This window comes from Mustelus asterias, chromosome 26 (genome assembly GCF_964213995.1).
Source record: "Mustelus asterias chromosome 26, sMusAst1.hap1.1, whole genome shotgun sequence".
Classification (NCBI taxonomy): Eukaryota; Metazoa; Chordata; class Chondrichthyes; order Carcharhiniformes; family Triakidae; genus Mustelus; species Mustelus asterias.
In genome coordinates this window covers 42,747,901-42,767,560 of record NC_135826.1, presented here as the reverse complement: position 1 = coordinate 42,767,560, position 19,660 = coordinate 42,747,901, and the positions used below count along the sequence as shown (strand labels likewise).

Below are 19,660 nucleotides of genomic sequence, written 5' to 3'. Positions count from 1 at the left end.
AACTATGTCATAGAGTCGTAGAGGTTTACAGCATGGAAACAGTCCTTCGGCCCAACTTGTCCATGCTGCCTTTTTTTAAAAACCCCTAAGCTAGTCCCAATTCCCCGCATTTGGCCCATATCCCTCTATACCCATCTTACCCGTGTAACTGTCTAAATGCTTTTTAAAAGACAAAATTGTACCCGCCTCTACTACTACTCTAGGTTGTTGCATAAGGTTAAATCTCACGGGATCCAGGATGAGTAGCTAAATGCATACAAAATTGGCTGGATGACAGAAGCCAGAGGGTGGTTGTAGAGGATTTTTCAAACTGGAGGCCCATTTCATTTTCGTCATTGCAACAGGACCTGGGCACATAACACCACTAGGTGATCTAGTCATTGGGGATTCCTACGTTGCTGAAAGTTCTGTCCTTCAAACGAGATGTTAAACCAAGGGCATGTAAAGATGTTCTGCTGATATAGGAGGATTGCAAAGATTCCCTAGTACTATTTGAAGAGGAGGGAAATATACCTGCTATTCTGACCGTGATGTCTTCCCAAATATTCACCACAAATAGGCTGGCTATTTATAATACTGCAGTATATCAGACTTTGCTGTGTGTAAAGTGGTTGCTTTATTTGTTAGAGGTGTGTAATGCTACCTAAGTGTAAGTACCATTACATTGCACATGCATGATATAGTCATGGGTAATTATTTTTCCAATGCTGCATGTTTTTCAACACAATTTACATCAGATCAGTTTATAATTTTTGGCTGAAGGAAATGTGCACAAATTTCAATTGTAAATTAGGCACACGGTTCAATATTTATGCAGATTAACAGGGACAGGGATTTTAAACTTGCCAAGATGATATACAGCTAATTCACCCACTTCTTCTTTAAGTACACCAAGTCCACGATTTATAAGGAACCAGAGAGATAGGGGATGGAAGGGATTATAGTAACTCTGCAACTCATTTAGATCCCAGCTGATCTGTTCTTGTCTCAATCCCATTTACCTGTCTTTGCTCCAAATCACTAACTAGCTTTGCTTAACAAAAATCTATTGATCTCAAAATTGACCCCCAACATCCACACGCTTTTTTGCGGGGGGAGAATTATTGAATACTAATATCCTCTTTATGAGGAGGCACTTTCTGGTTTTACTTCTGAGTGTCCTGGCTCTCATTTTAAAATTATGTCCCTCTCATTCTTAATTCCCCCACCAAAGAAAATAGTTTTTCTGCATTGACCACATAAAATCCCTAGTAAAATTGCCCTAAACATTCTGTAATCAATCCAATACTAGCCAAGATTATACAAGCTGTTGTCATAATTTAACCTAAATTTGGTGGGGCACAGTGGTTAGTACTGCTTCAGGCCCACTTGCTGGCCTTGGGTCATTGTCTGTGTGGAGTCCGCGTGGGTTTCCTCCAGGTGCTCTGGTTTCCTCTCACGGTCCAAAGATGTGCAGTTTAGTTGGATTGGCCATGTTAAATTGCCCCTTAGTGTCCCAAGATGTGTCGGTTAGATGGATTAGCCATGGGAAATGTGTGGGGTTACAGGGAGAGGGCCTAGGTAAGATACTCTGTCAGAGAGTCAGTGCAGGCCCAATGGGCCGAATGGCCTCTTTTGCACTGCAGGAATTCTATGATTAAATTCTATCACATTGGGGGTGGAGGAGGATGCGTTAGATCATCAACATTCTTGTTTCCACATTTCATCCTTCAACTAAAATGATTAAATGCAATCCAAGCATTGCAGCTTCTCCCCATATCTGCCCACAGCCTGGTTTAAGAAAAATCCACTCACTGTCTGCATTTTGCATATGTATTAAACTAGGCAACAAACCAGCAGCAACACAACCAAGAGTTCTCATTCATCAAAAGAGAATAATTTGCACAAATGAATAATTGCTGTTCCCTTTGAAAAATTAGCTGTTCAAAAACCAGCTCATATTGCACTTCATCCTTAGCCAATCATAGAATCCCAACACTGCTTCCTTCGAGGCCATTTGGCCCATCGAGCCTGCACCAACTACAACCCCACCCAGGCCCTGTCTCCGTTACCCCACGCATTTACCCTCCTAGTCCTCCTGACACTAAAGGGCAATTTACTATGGCCAATCATAGTAGGCTATGGCGTTGTAGTATTGTCACTGGACTAGTGATCCAGGGTAATGCCCTGGGGACCCGGGTTCGACCCACCACGGCAGATGGTGAAATTTGAATTTTAAAAAATCTGGAATTTTAAAAAAAATCTAATGATGACAATGAAACCATTTTTAATAGGGGAGGCAATGGCGTAGTGGTATTGTTGCTGGACTAGTAATACAGATAATACTCTGGGACTCAGGTTCAAACCCCACCAAGGCAGATGGGGAAAATTTGAATTGGAGAAAGTTAAATTAAAATTTTGGGCGGCGTGGTGGCACAGTGGTTAGCACTGCTGCCTCACAGCGCCAGGGACCTGGGTTCAATTCCGGCCTTGGGTCACTGTCAGTGTGGAGTTTGCACATTCTCCCTGTGTCTGCATGGGTTTCCTCCCACAGTCCAAAGATGTGCGGGTTAGATTGATTGGCCAGGCTAAACTGACCCTAGTCAGTCAGGGGGATTAGCAGGGTAAATATGTGGGGTTATGGGAATAGGGCCTGGGTGGGATTGTGGTTGGTGCAGCCGCAATGGGCCGAATGGCCTCCTTCTGCACTGCAGGGATTCTATGATCAACCTAACCCTCACATCTTTTGGAGGAAACCGGAGCACCCAGAGGAAACTCATGCAAATCGGGGAGAACATGAATCAGTTATGAAATTTTGCAACCGAATTCCAACCTTTCGACAGCTTTTCTTTGGGTGGGGTGAGCGATGAATTCTAGATTGCCACTCCCCTTTGTGTGGTGAAGTGCCCCTGACATCACTCCTGAAAGGCCTGGCTCAAATGTTAAGGTTATTCCACCCTTGCTCTGGCTGATGAGTCAAAATTACGATGTTACTTTAAAGGAAAATAATATATTTACAAGGCATTATGCAAGTCTAACACTCGCCCACTCCACCCACCTCAGTTGACAGAGGTAGATAGACTTTGCTCCTTAGCTGTTTTTGCAGATCATGCTGACAATGCGCCAATGTTTGGGGCCGAGTTGACGCTATCAGTTCTTCCCAGAACCGCACTGCAGTGAAAGACCTTCTGTTTCTATTTTTAGCTGCATCAGTCCTACTGTTACAACACTTCATCCTTCAGCGATGACCGAGAGAGGCAGATGCAATACAGGAATTGTTGGTACAGGGACAGAAGATTATTCAACCCCTCTATCTTAATCCATCATTCAATTAGATCACAAATGATCTGTAACATAACTCCATCTACCCTCCATACTTTCATAACCCTTAATATATTCCTTAACCTGTTTCTAAGGGGTGGCATGGTGGCACAGTGACACTGCTACCTCACAGTGTCAGGAACCCGGGTTCAATTCCCAACTTGGATCATCGTGTGCGCAGAGTCTGCACATTCTCCCTGTGTCTGTGTAGACTTATTAGTGATAAGCAGCATGCTTTTGTGAAGGAGAGGTCGTGTTTCACAAACTTGATTGAGTTCTTTGAGGAAGCAATAGAAAAATTGACCAGGGCAGGGCAGTGGATGTTGCATACATGGACTTTAGTAAAGCCTTCGATAAGGTTCCTCATGGCAGGCTGATACAGAAGGTGAAGTCATATGGGATCTGAGGTGAGCTGGTAAGATGGATACAAAACTGGCTTGACGTGTTGGTTAGATGCATTGGCTGTGCTAAATTCTCCCTCAGTGTACCCAAACAGGCACCAGAGGGTGGCAAGTAGGGGATTTTCACAGTAACGTCATTGCAATGTTAATGTAAGCCTACGTGTGACACTAATAAATAAACTTTAAACTTAAAAACTTATGAAATTATTCATCAATGTCCAGTCTGTACAGCTTTTTTTGTTAGGGTGGGGGAGGTGGGTCTTACCACCTTTTGTATGCAGAAGTGCTTCCTGACATCACCCCTAAATGGCCTGGTTTGAATTTTAAGGTTCTGTCCCCTGTTTCTGGATTCCCCCCCACCTCACCAGAGGAAACAGTTTACCTCTATTGCCTCTATCAACTCCTTTCAGCATCTTAAACCCCCTCCATCTGATCACACTTTAATTCACCATATTATGGGGAATACGAGCCCAGTCTACATTAGCTGTTCTCATAATTTAACCTTTTTAGCCCCAGTATAATTCTGTTCCGCACCCCTCCAAGACTAATCTATCCTTGCTGAGGTGCAGTGTCAAGAAACTTTCCTTCTTCCGTCTTATAATGGGTGGTTCCACAAGAAGAAAGATTCTTGCAGTCTACTGTTGCACAGTTCCACCAGCAGGGTAAAAAAAAACCTCTAAACCTCTGACCCAATAAGCAGTTGGCACTACAGCACCTCCACAATTGGAAGGTTATAATTATAATGTGGCACTTATATCGGCATTTCCATTATAAATGTGGGCGTAGGAAGTTATAAAAGGAAAAAAATTCCACGTGAATGCAACATTTTTAATACATTGAAAACATCTGGGCTTGACTACCGAGAAAAAATAAAACAGCAAATGGTGGAAATACACAACAGGTTAATCACCATCAGAAAGTGAAAGGTTTAAATGAGTATTGTCAAAGTAAGGTGTATATGGGTTAGCAGTTTGAAAATCAGTGAACTATAGCATGGGCTGAAAACTCAACCTCTGACTTCCCACAGGCAGAACGCAAGCGGCAACCTTAGTTAGAGCAGACATTCCTTCCAACCTCAAGACTATGAAATAAATGCAACTTCGAATCCAAAGTTCAACCCAGCTTTTGTAGAGTCACTGGGATTTCCCACTTCACGATTCGTACACGACTTGCCTCATCCAGCAAAGCCTCAATCATCCACCCGTGGTGTCAATAACACCCCCCTGGATTCCCATACAAGCCAGAGCCTCAGTTGGGTGGGAGAAGGGGGACTGGATAAGAACAAAGAAAATTACAGCACAGGAACAGGCCCTTCGGCCCTCCAAGCCTGCACCGACCATGCTGCCCGACTTAACGAAAACCCCCTACCTACCCTTCCGGGGACCATATCCACCATAACTGGTAGAAAAAAGAATTGCTTTAAAATGCAATGGCAAAGATATCAGGCGGTAAACAATTTTGGCTGGGGGATTCTCAATTATAGAATCAATTCTGTTATCAACCAAGAAGGGAGAACCTCCTCTCAATTATTAACAGAACTCCCATGTTGCAGGAATACTGAGACACTGGTAAGCAGTCTTCAATCCTGCTGATTAGGTGTAACATTTCCTTTTGGGTATTTTATATTAAAATCTGTAACATCAACTAATAGCAGAAATCACTGCATCTAAAATTAACAGCTTTGTAATGGAAACTAAATTTTACTCACAGACCCAGTGACACTGTTTTAATTTTTTTAAGAGTCATAGGGTTTTATGAACACAGAGACTCTTTGGCCGAACATGCCAGTGCATGTTCTATTCTAATCCCATTTTCCAGCACGTGGTCCGAGCCTTTAATGCTATTGGGTTTCAAGTATTCATCTAAGGCTTGTGAAATGTTGTGAGGGCTCCTGCTTCTTAAACCCTGCACCTTCTTACTGTCGACTGATGTAATTAGGGAAGCAAGTGAGAGGGCGGTGTGAAAATGGAGGCACTTGGACGACACGGTGGTTAGCACGGCTGCCTCAAAGTGCCAGGGACCCAGTGCCTTGGGTGACTGTGTGGAGTTCACACGTTCTCCCGGTGTCTACGTGGGATTCCTCCGGATGCTCCGCTTTCCTCCTAGATTAAGTGGATTGGCCGTGCTAAATCCCAAGATGTGTAGGTTAGGAGGATTAGTGGGACAAATGTGTCGGGTTATGGGGATAGGGCAGAGGGTGGGCCTGGATAAGATGTTCTGTTGGAGATTCATGCAGATGCAATGGGCTGAATGGCCTCCTTCTGCACTGGAGGGATTCTATGATCCATGAAGTGGCATGTTTAACCCCAGATTATCAACCTCCGTCAAGACACAGACGCTCCCAAGTTTGGTGTTAAACACTTTAGTGTACTCTTTGTGGCAAGTGATAAGTAATGCGACAATATAATATTCATAACCACTAGTCTCGAAACACTTTGCATTTTGTTGCTGAAATTTTTGGCGAGTAAAACAGGCCCTTGATGTCAAAAGAATGGAATTTCTAGAACCTGATTACCTGTCAAACTAGGAGAACATTCAGACGTGGCAATTTTTCGGGGAAGGATCCTCAATGCGTTTGGCAGTGACTATCAGGCAACAACCTGCTCCCAGTCTCCCAGAACTTATCTGCAATGTGGGAAGTCCCAATCATTGAAGTAGAGGTGAGGGTGGTCATTGGTATATCCTGAATTGACTGCAGCTGAACAGTCACCTTAGAGCTTCTCTGGTGGCTTAGTCAACGTCTCAGATGGCCACAGAAGAGTTAAATGTTTGAAAAATCCAGCAATGTGCAACGAAACATGGATGTATGTTTTCTGGGTCCATTGTCTTGTTTTAGCCCAAAGTGGCGTTCAACGGGAAATCCCACCTTTCTCCCCCGTCCAGAACTCGTGAAGCTCCACTTTGCAGCCGAGGTCCCTCAGGGCAGCTTTCGCCAGGTCCTCGCAGTCTTGATGTGTGGTCTTAGCCTGCAGGATGAGCACCTCGGCTCCCATCTCCAGGATCAGCTGGGAGAAGTCAGGATTGCGTGCCACCAGGTTACGGAGCAGCATGCAGGCCTGCTTCTGTAAGGGGAGAAAGATCAACCAACATTAAAACAGAGGTTCAGCAATGTTAACTGATGTTTACTTGTACTACATTCAAGTGTTGGACATTAACTGGGGATTTACTTGTGTCCCTATATACAGAACCTCAAATATTACATTTTCATTTATAAAGTTTCCTTTAAAGTTTCAGTTTGTTTTCTTACAGTGGGTCAGTAGTGCCTTTCAAAAGTGGCACTTAATTGGTAATGGGTTTACAACAGAGGTACAATAGGAGCACTGAAGCTGCAATTGTTTGGAGGAACATACATGTAATATATCAGTCTATAAATAAAAGCTGTGTTTAAATGTTAGGCTCCAGTTCTATCCTTCACTGCCCGACTCTGAAAAAGAACAAGCAGTAGACTCTTCAAGCCATAAGACCATAAGACACAGGAGCAGAATTAGGCCACTCGGCCCATCGAGTCTGCTCCGCCATTCAATCATGGCTGATATTTTTCTCATCCCCATTCTCCTGCCTTTTTCCCATAACCCCTGATCCCCTTATTAATCAAGAACCTATCTATCTCTGTCCTAAAGACACTCAATGACCTGGCCTCCACAGCCTTCTGCGGCAAAGAGTTCCACAGATTCACCACTCTCTGGCTGAAGAAATTCCTCCTCATCTCTGTTTTAAAGGATTGTCCCTTTAGCCTGAGGTTGTGCCGTCTGGTTCTAGTTTTTCCTACTACTGGAAACATCCTCTCCATGTCCACTCTATCCAGGCCTCGCAGTATCCTGTAAGTTTCAATAAGATCTCCCCTCATCCTTCTAAACTCCAATGAGTACAGACCCAGAGTCCTCAACCGTTCCTTATACGACAAGCTCCTCATTCCAGGGATCATTCTTGTGAACCTTCTCTGGACCTTTTCCAAGGCCAGCACATCCTTCCTTAGATATGGGGCCCAAAACTGCTCACAATATTCCAAATGGGGTCTGACCAGAGCCTTATACAGCCTCAGAAGTACATCCCTGCTCTTGTATTGTAACCCCCTTGACATGAATGCTAACATTGCATTTGCCTTCCTAACTGTCAACTGAAACCGCACGTTAACCTTAAGAGAATCTTGAACAATGACTCCCAAGTCTCTTTGCGTTTCTAATTTCCTAAGCATTTCCCCATTTAGAAAATAGTCTATGCCTCCATTCCTCCTTCCAAAGTACATAACCTCACACTTTTCCACATTGTATTTCATTTGCCACTTCTTTGCCCGCTCTCCTAACCTGTCCAAGTCCTTCTGCAGCCCCCTGCTTCCTCAATACTACCTGTCCCTCTACATATCTTTGTATCATCTGCAAACTTAGCAACAGTGCCTTCAGATCCTTCCTCCAAATCGTTAATGTATATTGTGAAAAGTTGTGGTCCCAACACTGACCCCTGAGGCTCACCACTAGTCACCGGCTGCCATCCTGGAAAAGACCCCTTTATCCCCACTCTGACTTCTGCCAGTCAGCCAATCCTCTATCCATGCCAGGATCTTACCCTTAACACCATGGGCTCTTAACTTATTTAATATTCTCCTATGTGGTACCTTGTCAAAGGCCTTCTGGAAATCTAAATAAATCATATCCACTGGTTCTCCTTTATCTAACTTCCTTGTTACCTCCTCAACGAACTATCAAAAGCCCTATCTCTTTGCTTTCCCCTGCCCTTTTCCTCTCCCCCATCCCTTCCACATTTCCCCTGTCCTTTCCACACCATTCGCCGTCCCTTTCCACACCACCGTGTTTCCCTTCCTCTCCCCTTCACCCACTTGCCCTACCATCTCACCTGGACGTTCACCTCAGCTATGTGCGTCTTCATCGCCTGCAGTGCCATCAGCGCTCCGCCACCCTCCATGATCACGTGACAGTTTTCAGGTTTCCGTAGGGCAAACATCCCCAAGGCAGCACATCCCTGTTCACAGATCTGCGCCAAAATAAAACACAATCAGTGACAAAACCCCAGTTTCATCCTTCAGTCCTTTTGAGCAACAATGGGGGAAGGCATTACCTCTCCCCATGCTGCCAAACCTCATGAGTTTTTCCAGCATTTTCTGTTTTTATTCCATTTCCACTGACTCTGTACCTGTGGGCTTCCCATGTGACGGTTCATGGCTAACACGATCAGGTCTGTTCCACCAGCATTAATGATCGCATCCTTGACCTCGTCATTACCTGCGATGGCTCGAAACGCACCCAGTACCTGCTTCACCACTTCCTATAATTTGGGATGACACAAAAAAAAGTCATGAGGACTTTCTTAACAATGGTGCACATAGTCTGGTATCCAACTGTGTAGGGGAAGGGGGGCTGTGATGGCCAGCGTGGGCACACTGTGCCTCAAAAGGGGTGGCAAGTACATTGAGTTACCAACGTCACCCATGCCAATGGGAGCAGGAAATAGGCAGGTACACAACTGAATCTGTTACCCACCGCCTCCTACCTCAGATCTTAAAGATGGATTGCCCTAGAGCTTGATCAACTTCTTAACTCTAGCCATGGAGCCAGATCTTAGGCCCACAAAAAGGTCTGCATTCATTAAGACCACTGCCAACTGCTCCCCCAATACACAACCTTCAAATACTCCATCTTGAAACTTCCCTATAATTTTCTTCAGTCTCGTTTGCACCATTATTCTTCCAACATTGAATCCTTTTCTTTTGTCTGCTATGTTAACAACAGCCTCTAGCCATTAGACTCTATCCAAATGCCTTTACTCCAGTCATTTCCAGGCTTTAAGACCCTCTTTACGAATCAAACCTTTGGTCATCTCCCGAATCTCTCTCTTGTACTATGTCTGCAACACATTTGAGGTACTTAGAACCATAGAACCATAGAAAATTACAGCTCAGAAACAGGCCTTTTGGCCCTTCTTGTCTGTGCCGAACCATTTTATGCCTAGTCCCACTGACCTGCACTTGGACCATATCCCTCCACACCCCTCTCATCCATGAACCCGTCCAAGTTTTTCTTAAATGTTAAAAGTGCATTTACCACTTTATCTGGCAGCTCATTCCACACTCCCACCACTCTCTGCGTGAAGAAGCCCCCCCTAATATTCCCTTTAAACTTTTCTCCTTTCACCCTTAACCCATGCCCTCTGGTTTTTTTCTCCCCTAGCCTCAGCGGAAAAAGCCTGCTTGCATTCACTCTATCTATACCCATCAAAATCTTATACACCTCTATCAAATCTCCCCTCAATCTTCTACGCTCCAGGGAATAAAGTCCCAACCTATTCAATCTCTCTCTGTAACTCAGCTTCTCAAGTCCCGGCAACATCCTTGTGAACCTCCTCTGCACTCTTTCAATCTTATTTACATCCTTCCTGTAACTAGGTGACCAAAACTGTACACAATACTCCAAATTCGGCCTCACCAATGCCTTATATAACCTTACCATAACACTCCAACTTTTATACTCGATACTCCGATTTATAAAGGCCAATGTACCAAAGGCACTCTTTACGACCCTATCCACTTGTGACGTCACTTTTAGGGAATTCTGTACCTGTATTCCCAGATCCCTCTGTTCAACTGCACTCTTCAGATTCCTACCATTTACCCTGTACGTTCTACTTTGATTTGTCCTTCCAAAGTGCAATATCTCACACTTGTCTGCGTTAAATTCCATTTGCCATTTTTCAGCCCATTTTTCTAGTTGGTCCAAATCCCTCTGCAAGCTTTGAAAACCTTCCTCGCTGTCCACTACACCTCCAATCTTTGTATCATCAGCAAACTTGCTGATCCAATTGACCACATTATCATCCAGATCATTGATATAGATGACAAACAACAATGGACCCAACACCGATCCCTGCGGCACACCACTAGTCACAGGCCTCCACTCAGAAGCAATCCTCCACAACCACTCTCTGGCTTCTTCCATTGAGCCAGTGTCTTATCCAATTTACTACCTCCCCATGTATACCTAGCGACTGAACCTTCCTAACTAACCTCCCATGAGGGACCTTGATAAAGGCCTTGCTGAAATCCAGGTAGACAACATCCACCGCCTTCCCTTCATCCACTTTCCTGGTAACCTCCTCGAAAAACTCGGAATAGATTGGTCAAACATGACCTACCACGCACAAAGCCATGTTGACTCTCCCTAATAAGTCCCTGTCTATCCAAATATTTGTAGATCCTATCCCGTATCACACCTTCCAATAACTTGCCCACCACCGACGTCAAACTTACTGGCCGATAATTTCCCGGATTTCTTTTGGAACCTTTTTTAAACAAGGGAACAACATGAGCCACCCTCCAATCATCCGGCACCTCCCCCGTGAATACTGACATTTTAAATATGTCTGTCAGGGCCCCTGCAAGTTCAACACTAGCTTCCCTCAAGGTCCGTGGGAATACCCTGTCCGGTCCTGGGGATTTATCCACTCTGATTTGCCTCAAGACAGCGAGCACCTCCTCCCCTTTAATCTGTAAAGGTTCCATGGCCTCCCTACCAGTTTGCCCTATTTCCGTAGACTCCATGCCCGTTTCCTCAGTAAATACGGATGCAAAAAAACCATTTAGTATCTCCCCCATCTCTTTTGGTTCCATACACAGTGTACCACTCTGGTCTTCAAGAGGACCAATTTTATCCCTCACTATCCTTTTGCTCCTAACATACCTATAGAAGCTCTTTGGATTTTCCTTCACTCTATCTGCCAAAGCAACCTCATGTCTTCTTTTAGCCCTCCTGATTTCCCTCTTAAGTAGCTTCTTGCACTTTTTATACTCCTCGAGCATCTGATGTGTTTCTTGCTGCCTGTACATTTCATACAACTCTCTCTTCCTCTTAATCAGTGTTACAATCTCCCTCGAGAACCAAGGTTCCTTATTCCTATTTACTTTGCCTTTAATCCTGACAGGAACATACAAACTCTGCACTCTCAAAATTTCTCCTTTGAAGGCCTCCCACTTTCCATTTACATCCTTACCAGAGAACAGCCTGTGCCAATCCACACTTCCCAGATCCCTTCTCATTTCATCAAATTTGGCCTTTTTCCAGTTCAGAACTTCAACCCGAGGACCAGATCTATCCTTATCCACGATCAGGTTGAAACTAATGGCATTATGATCACTGGATCCAAAGTGTTCCCTCACACTCACATCCATCACCTGCCCTAACTCATTTCCCAATAGGAGATCCAATATCGCATCCTCTCTAGTTGGCACCTCTATATACTGGTGTAGAAAATTCTCCTGAACACATTTTACAAACTCTACCCCGTCTAAACCTTTAACAGTATGCGAGTCCCAATCTATATGTGGAAAATTAAAATCCCCTACTATCACAACTTTGTGTTTCTTGCAGTTGTCAGCTATCTCTCCGCTGATTTGCTCCTCCAATTCTCGCTGACTATTGGGTGGTCTATAATACAAGCCCATTAATGTGGTCATACCTTTCCTGTTTCTCAGCTCCACCCATAGGGCCTCTGTAGACAAGCTCCCTAATCTATCCTGCCTTAGTACCGCTGTAACATTTTCCCTGACCAACAATGCCACCCCCCCACCTTTTATCCCTCTGCCTCTATCCCGCCTGAAACATTGGAACCCTGGAACATTGAGCTGCCAGTCCTGCCCCTCCTGTAGCCAAGTTTCACTAATGGCTATAATGTCATATTTCCATGCGTCTATCCACGCCTTCAGCTCATCTGCCTTCCCCACAATACTCCTGGCATTGAAATAGACACACCTCAAAAAATTATTTCCACCACACTCTACCCTTCCATTTGTGATTTTGCTTGAACTAACCTGTCTTTTTACCCCTGCTCCACTATCTGCTCTGGCACTCTGGTTCCCACCCCCCTGCAAATCTAGTTTAAACGCTCCCCAATAACACTAGCAAATCTCCCTGCAAGTATATTGGTCCCCTTGTAGTTTAGGTGTAACCCGTCTCTCTTGTACAGGTCCCACCTGCCCCAAAGGAGGTCCCAATGATCTAAGAATTGGAAACCCTGCCCCCTGCACCAGTTCCTCAGTTCCTTAGCATACTTGCTAAGTGAAATCACTAAATATAAATGTTGGACAAAAAGGAGAAAGATGTCACATGTTGGGATAGTTACAGGACTACAACGCGCACTATAATGCTTGAATGTTCTCCTCCATTGACGAGACCTCGCAGTCAGGGCTAATGGACATTTACCCAAGCAGGTTTCCAGCTAGCCATTTTTATTTCCTTTAAGTTTGAGTGAGAGTCGTTTTCAACTCCATCACATAAAATAATTGCAAGTGTCCCTCACGCCCACAACTGCATATTCACATTGTCAAGTAATTCCTGATCCTATACATGATGTCAGCTATATAATTTAACAAAAAAGGTTACGAGGAAGAGTGAAATGATGAGAAATAGAGCTGAAGAAAAAACATTCTAAGAGGAATTACATAGAATTTACAGAACAGAAACTGCGCTGTGTTAATGCTCAACACAAGCTTTCTGCTGCCTTACTTCATATCTATCAAAGTACCATTCTATTCCTTTCTCCCTCAAGTATTTAACCAGCTTTCCTTAAATGTACAAAGAACAAAGAAAATTACAGCACAGGAACAAGCCCTTCGGCCCTCCAAGCCTGCACCGACCATGCTGCCCGACTTAACTAAAAACCTCTACCCTTCCGGGGACCATATCCCTCTATTCCCATCCTATTCATGTATTTGTCAAGGCGCCCCTTAAAAGTCAGTATCATACCTGCTTCCCTGACAGCAAGTTCCAGGCACCCACCACCCTCTGTGTAAAAAATCTGCCTCGTACATCTCCTTTAAACCTTGCCCCTCGCACCTTAAACCAATGCCCTTTAGTAATTGACTCTTCCACCCTGGGAAAAAGCTTCTGACTATCCACTCTGTCCGTGCCTCTCATAATCCTGTAGATTTCTATCAGGTCGCCCCTCAACCTCCGTCGTTCCAGTGAGAACAAACCAAGTTTCTCCAACCTCTCTTCATAGCTAATGCCCTCCATACCAGACAACATCCTGGTAAATCTTTTCTGTACCCTCTCCAAAGCCTCCACATCTTTCTGGTAGTGTGGCGACCAGAATTGAACACTATATTCCAAGTGCGGCCTAACTAAGGTTCTATAAAGCTGCAACATGACTTGCCAATTTTTAAACTCAATGCCCTGGCCGATGAAGGCAAGCATGCCATATGCCTTTTTGACTACCTTCTCCACCTGCGTTGCCACTTTCAGTGACCTGTGTTGCCACTTTCAGTGACCTGTGTACCTGTACACCCAAATCCCTTTGCCTATCAATACTCTGTACTTAAACTATTTTCCTCCATGTGGTAGCAAGTTTCACATTTTCATCACTCTCTGGGTAAAGAAGTTTCTCCTGAATTCCTTATTGGATTTATGAGTCACTCTCTTATGGCCCTTTGTTTTGGCCTCTCGCAGAAGTGAAAACTTCCTCTCAATGTCTACCCCAATGAATGTTTTTGTAATTCCGATTCTTCTTTCAGAATCACCTCTCAGCCCTCTTCTCTCGAGAAAAGTGAAAGGACCTGGTCCGTACCCGATGTTCGATGCAGTCTGCTAGCAGGGCTACCATGAAGTTGAGGCCTCCAAGGTCCACGATGTCTTGACAGAACTCATTCCTGACAGCAAGGCGAGACAGTGTGGAACACAGTTCACTGAGGACAGACGGATTGTCCGTGAAAGCTGAATGAGAAAAGGAAGAATTTGCATTTAAGCAGATCCTTGCATGAGCTCAAGATGTTCCAAAGCATTTTACAGTTAATGAGGTTCTTTTAAAATTGTAGTCACTGCTGCAATGTGGGAAATGTGGCAGCCAATTTGCACAGAGCAATTTCTAACAAATTGCAATGTGATAAATAAATTTGGCTGAGGAATTAAATTTTGAGCAGGACACCAGGGAGAACTCACCTTTTCTTCTTTAAAATAGTGGCTGTGGGATATTTTATGCTCACCTGAGAAGGCAGACAGGGTCTAAGTTGTTTTCACTGGAAAGACGGAGGCTGAGGGGAGACCTGATAGAGGTCTACAAAATTATGAGAGGCACAGACAGGGTGGATAGTCAGAGGCTTTTTCCTAGGGTGGAAATCTCAATTTCAATCTCAAGGGGGCACAGGTTCAGGACGAGAGGGGGAAAGTTTAAGGAAGATGTGCGGGGGAAGTTTTTCGCGCAGAGAGTGGTGGGTGCCTGGAACGCGCTGCCAGAGGAGGTGGTGGAAGCAGACACATTAGCAACATTTAAGAGGCATCTGGATGGTACATGAATATGGAGGGAATATAGAGAGTTATAGACCGAGTAAGGGCAGAAGGTTTTATTTTATTTTAGTTAGGGCATCATGATCGGCACAGACTTGGAGGGCCAAAGGGCCTGTTCCTGTTCTGTAGTTCTCTTTGTTCTTTGCTTAACACCTCATATGAGAGACATGTAGCACTCCTTCTGTGCTGCATTGGAAGTGTCAGTCTAAACTCTGTGCTCAAGAATGGAACTTGAACCCACAATCTTCAGATTCAGAGGGGAGAGTGCCTCCACCAAGCCATGGCAGAAGGAGACAGAGCTACATCAGCAAGTATAAATGTTAAATATTTGTTCAGTTGATGGCAGGCTCAGAGCTGGGACTTATTTAACTGTATGGAAACATGTTACTCTATTTCTGTTGTGGGAAGGGGAAAAAATAATTTTCCTCACTCAAATTTTGTAACCAAAACTTCAATCTGTCTACAAACTGTTCTAAAGGCTTAGCTAGTGACTGACAGGATTGGGATAGGGAGCTATTTGAAAAGGTTGTGCTGGTCTTGGCAGGGTAGTGATGGTGGGTCTGCCCTACAAGTGGTCTGAGACAATGAGGACAGGATTGGGCATAGTGATAGTTCCTCAATGCTGAAGAGCTTCTTGCACTCACTACTTAAGCTTACACGTGAATGCGTATTCTGACAGTGTCTGCAAAGCAACAAACACAAAGATAGATGCAGAGAAATACACATGCAGAAACAAAGAGATAACCAAACACATACATTAACATATAGGGAGCACTGGATCATAGTCAAATATACAAGCAACAACACAAACACACTTATATAAAGGGCTCTCAGGACAGGTACAGCTTGGGGTTAGATAGGGTAAAGCTATCAAACACTCCCAGGACAAGATGAGAGGTCACACAACACCAGGTTATAGTCCAACAGGTTTATCTGAAATCACAAGCTTTTGGAGCACTGCTCCTTCATCAGGTAACTTCACCTGACGAAGATAAATAGAGTAAAGCTCCCTCTACACTGTCCCCATCAAACACTCCCAGGATAGGTACAGCACGGGGTTAGATACAGAGTAAAGCTCCCTCTACACTGTCCCCATCAAACATTCCCAGGACAGGTAAAGCACGGGGTTAGATACAGAGTAAAGCTCCCTCTACACTGTCCCCATCAAACACTCCCAAGGCTTCTAACACAAGCAATTTATGAACTGAGGCAGACAATTAATGAGGCAGTATAGAAGGAGCTCAATGTTATTTATGAAATAGGAATGCTTAGTACTAACACTCCAAGCAAAACCTGGATAAAGATTTCATTCCCCTATCAATCATATCCTTTAATAAGGCCAATCCCCCCAATCTCTAGTGAAATTACCATATTCCTCCTGTTCCTGTGACTACAATGTTAGAATTATACAGAATATAGAAGCAGTAAAACATGCCAGTTGCCCTGACTGGTCCATGCTGGTATCACGTTCCACACGTCTCCTTTGCCACCTCATCTAACCCTCCCAGCAGATTCTTCCATTCCACCCCCCTCATTGTGTTTATCTGACATCCCCTTAAATGCATTTAGAAGATAGAAGATAGAAACCCGACAGTGCAGAAGGAGGCCATTCGGCCCATCGAGTCTGCACCGACCACAATCCCACCCAGGCCCTACCCCCACATATTTTACCTGCTAATCCCTCTTAACCTACGCATCTCAGGGGCAATTTTTAACCTGGCCAATCAACCTAACCCGCACATCTTTGGACTGTGGGAGGAAACCGGAGCACCCGGAGGAAACCCACACAGACACGAGGAGAATGTGCAAACTCCACACAGACAGTGACCCCAGCCGGGAATCAAACCCAGGACCCTGGAGCTGTGAAGCAGCAGTGCTAACCACTGTGCTACTGTGCCGCCCCCTTTTATACTATCCTCTCACACATTCCAGTTGGTATTGAGTTCTCCATTCTAACCACACTAGTTTCTGCCGAGTTTACAATTGGATTTATTTGCAGCCCATAGTTCTGGTCTCCCCAATAAGTGGATATAACTTCTCTTCCCCTATTCTGTCAAACCCTTTCATAATTTTAGGTGCTTCTATCAGACCACCCTTCTCTTGAGAAGAGTCCCAGCCTGCTCAGGCTTTCCTGATAGTGGTAACCATTTAGCTTCTGGATATATTAGTGACAACATTATTCATCAGGGCTGGGTTTCCCGTCGCAGTTTCTACCTTTTGCAGCTTCAATGATGATACGAAGTCCATCGTTCTCCATCACGATCAACTTGGCGTGATCGTGGGCACGGCCAAAGGGCACTCGGATGTCGTCATCAAAGGTCATGACCCGCAGGGCTCTGCCCGCCTCCTTGACCACGTCAGGCTGGGTGCCATGGTTCACAATGGCGCCCGCCAGCAAGGCCAGGACCCCGAGCTGCACCAGGTCCTGGCGGTTCTGCTCGTGTTTCAGGCAGCTGTGACGGATGGCGCGGATGGTCCCGGTGGTCAGGGCCGCGTGGTCCCGGTGCTGCTTTAGGATCTCCACAAGGAGTTGCCGGCCCTCCGAGTCAAGGAGGTCTGGCTGGCCATCCAACAGGGCAGCCAAGGCCTGGACACCCTTCAACAGACTGGGCGTGTCAGACATCAGCTGTTTGCAGGAGGAAAGGACTGTGGGATAGGCGGACTTTTCAGCTGCCAGATGGCGGTGAGCGAAGTCCAGGCTGCACTGCTCGCTGAAGTTGGTCAGGTGATCCCCCATTTCGTTAAGGGCTAAGAGATCCAGGGCTTTCTGAAGCTCATCGAGGACCTAAAAACACACAAGTAATCGCTTAATCAGCCAATAAAAAAATGTAGTTAAATAGCATGCAGTAAACTGTCCAGAGGCGCTTTACAGGATCATAGGGTTGTGGGGCTGGAGATTACAGAAATAGTGAGGAGTGAGGCTACCGAGGAATCTGTAAACAAGGATGGGAATTTTGAAAATTGAGGCATTGTTTAACTGAAAGGCAATATCGGTCAGAAAGCAGCGAGCACAGGAAAGATGGGTGAACGGGACTCTATGCCAGTTGTGACAATTTGCCCTGTTGCAATCTTTGTGTCACAATAAAGTATTCCACCCAAACCATCCACCCTCCCCCACCCCAACCAATTCTCATGTTGAAACAAAGAATCAAGGCAATGTGCCCAATACTGACTTTGGCTCATCACATAACTTGCTCTATTTCAAAAAGAAAACATGAATTAAGCAGAATTCCATCCACCCCCGCCCCCCACCCCGCCCCCCCCAACAATCTGCCAAATACCAGGTGACGCCCAGAGCGTCCAATGGCTCAAGCAAGGACTCCATCGGAAAGTTATTAACATTGATATGGTTAATGCCATTAAGACTATTTCTTGCCAAGAATATTTACTTAAGGTGTTAACACTTGATGCACAAGTTCTGATGGAGTCGCTAACCTCTCCCATCTAGAGCATGGGAAGCATGCATCTCCCCTTCATCAAACCCCATTTGGATACACACCAGAAAACATGCAATAACAGATCAGACAGACTTTCCCATCCAATTCTCTTCCAATTGGAGGTGGAGCAGAATTGTCACACTCAGAATGTGAAAGCCATGATGTGGAGTTGCCGATGTTGGACTGGGGTGGGCACAGTAAGTAGTCTCACAACACCAGGTTAAAGTCCAACAGGTTTATTTGGTAGCACGAGCTTTCGGAGTGCTGCTCCTTCATCACCTGATGAAGGAGCAGCACTCCGAAAGCTTGTGCTACCAAACAAACCTGTTGGACTTCAACCTGGGAATGTGGAAGCATGGCTCAGTGGGTAGCACTCTTGCCTCCAAGTCAGAAGGTTGTGGGTTCTAGCCCCACTCTAGAAACTTGAGCATATAATCCAGACATTTTTGCAGGAGTGTTCCACTGTTAGAATATCAACTGTTGGATGAGACATTAAACTGCAGCCCCGTCTGCCCCCTCCAGTAGATATAAAAGATCTCATGGCATAATTTGAACAGTCGGGGTGTTCTCCCTAGTGTTCTGGTCAATATTTATCCCTCAACCGACATCATTAAAAAATATATAATCGAGTCACGATCAAGTTGCCGTTTGTGAAAGCTGGTGTGCGAATTGGCTGCCATGTTTCCTCCATTACAGTGACTACACTTCAAATATACTCCACTGGATGTCAAAGCCTCTTTAACGATTGTTGATGAAAATCCACATGTAAAGGGACAGGAAATCAAGCAACCTGGTGAAGCAGGACATTGATGGATGAAGAAGCTAACTCAAAGACTCCCATCTGATATCTCCCTCTCCCTGGGTATTTGCACCAAAATATCACCAGTCCACCCAAAGAACTGGCAACCTGAGCCAGGCTCTCCATCACTTTGTAACCAAGACATGGGTAGATGTAAAGCAGTGAAGTGGAGAGACTGCACAGATGTTGTTGTCCTCTGGTTTCAGCAGGGTGTGGCTATGATCGAAAACTCGCTCCATGCACAGAATTTCAAGTTGTTGATGCTGGACAAACAATCGGGCAGCAGGAGTGGTTTGTCTGCATGTATGCGGAAGGTAGGCTGAGAATAGTGTTGTCAAGGGAGCAAGATGCAGATGAGAAATAGGAGAGGGAACCTTTATGCATGCCTGAGAAATCTGTGCAAGGAGGAAGAGAGAAAGCATTGCAGGTTACTGGTTA

General features: G+C 45.0%; 1 protein-coding gene across 2 annotated transcripts in view; it reads right to left on the bottom strand.

The window, feature by feature from the left end:
* Positions 1 to 4,514: 4,514 nt before the first annotated feature.
* armc6 (armadillo repeat containing 6) overlaps positions 4,515 to 19,660 on the bottom strand; it is a 29,797-nt gene continuing 14,651 nt past the window's right edge. For both annotated transcript variants that reach the window (XM_078198614.1, XM_078198613.1), the window contains exons 4-8: positions 17,201 to 17,771; positions 14,271 to 14,416; positions 8,850 to 8,981; positions 8,553 to 8,690; positions 4,515 to 6,763 (exon numbers count right to left, since the gene is read on the bottom strand). In XM_078198614.1, the coding sequence (XP_078054740.1) occupies positions 6,551 to 6,763; positions 8,553 to 8,690; positions 8,850 to 8,981; positions 14,271 to 14,416; positions 17,201 to 17,771 (1,200 nt within the window). In that variant the 3' untranslated portion in view covers positions 4,515 to 6,550. The remainder of the gene's footprint in view (positions 6,764 to 8,552; positions 8,691 to 8,849; positions 8,982 to 14,270; positions 14,417 to 17,200; positions 17,772 to 19,660) is intronic.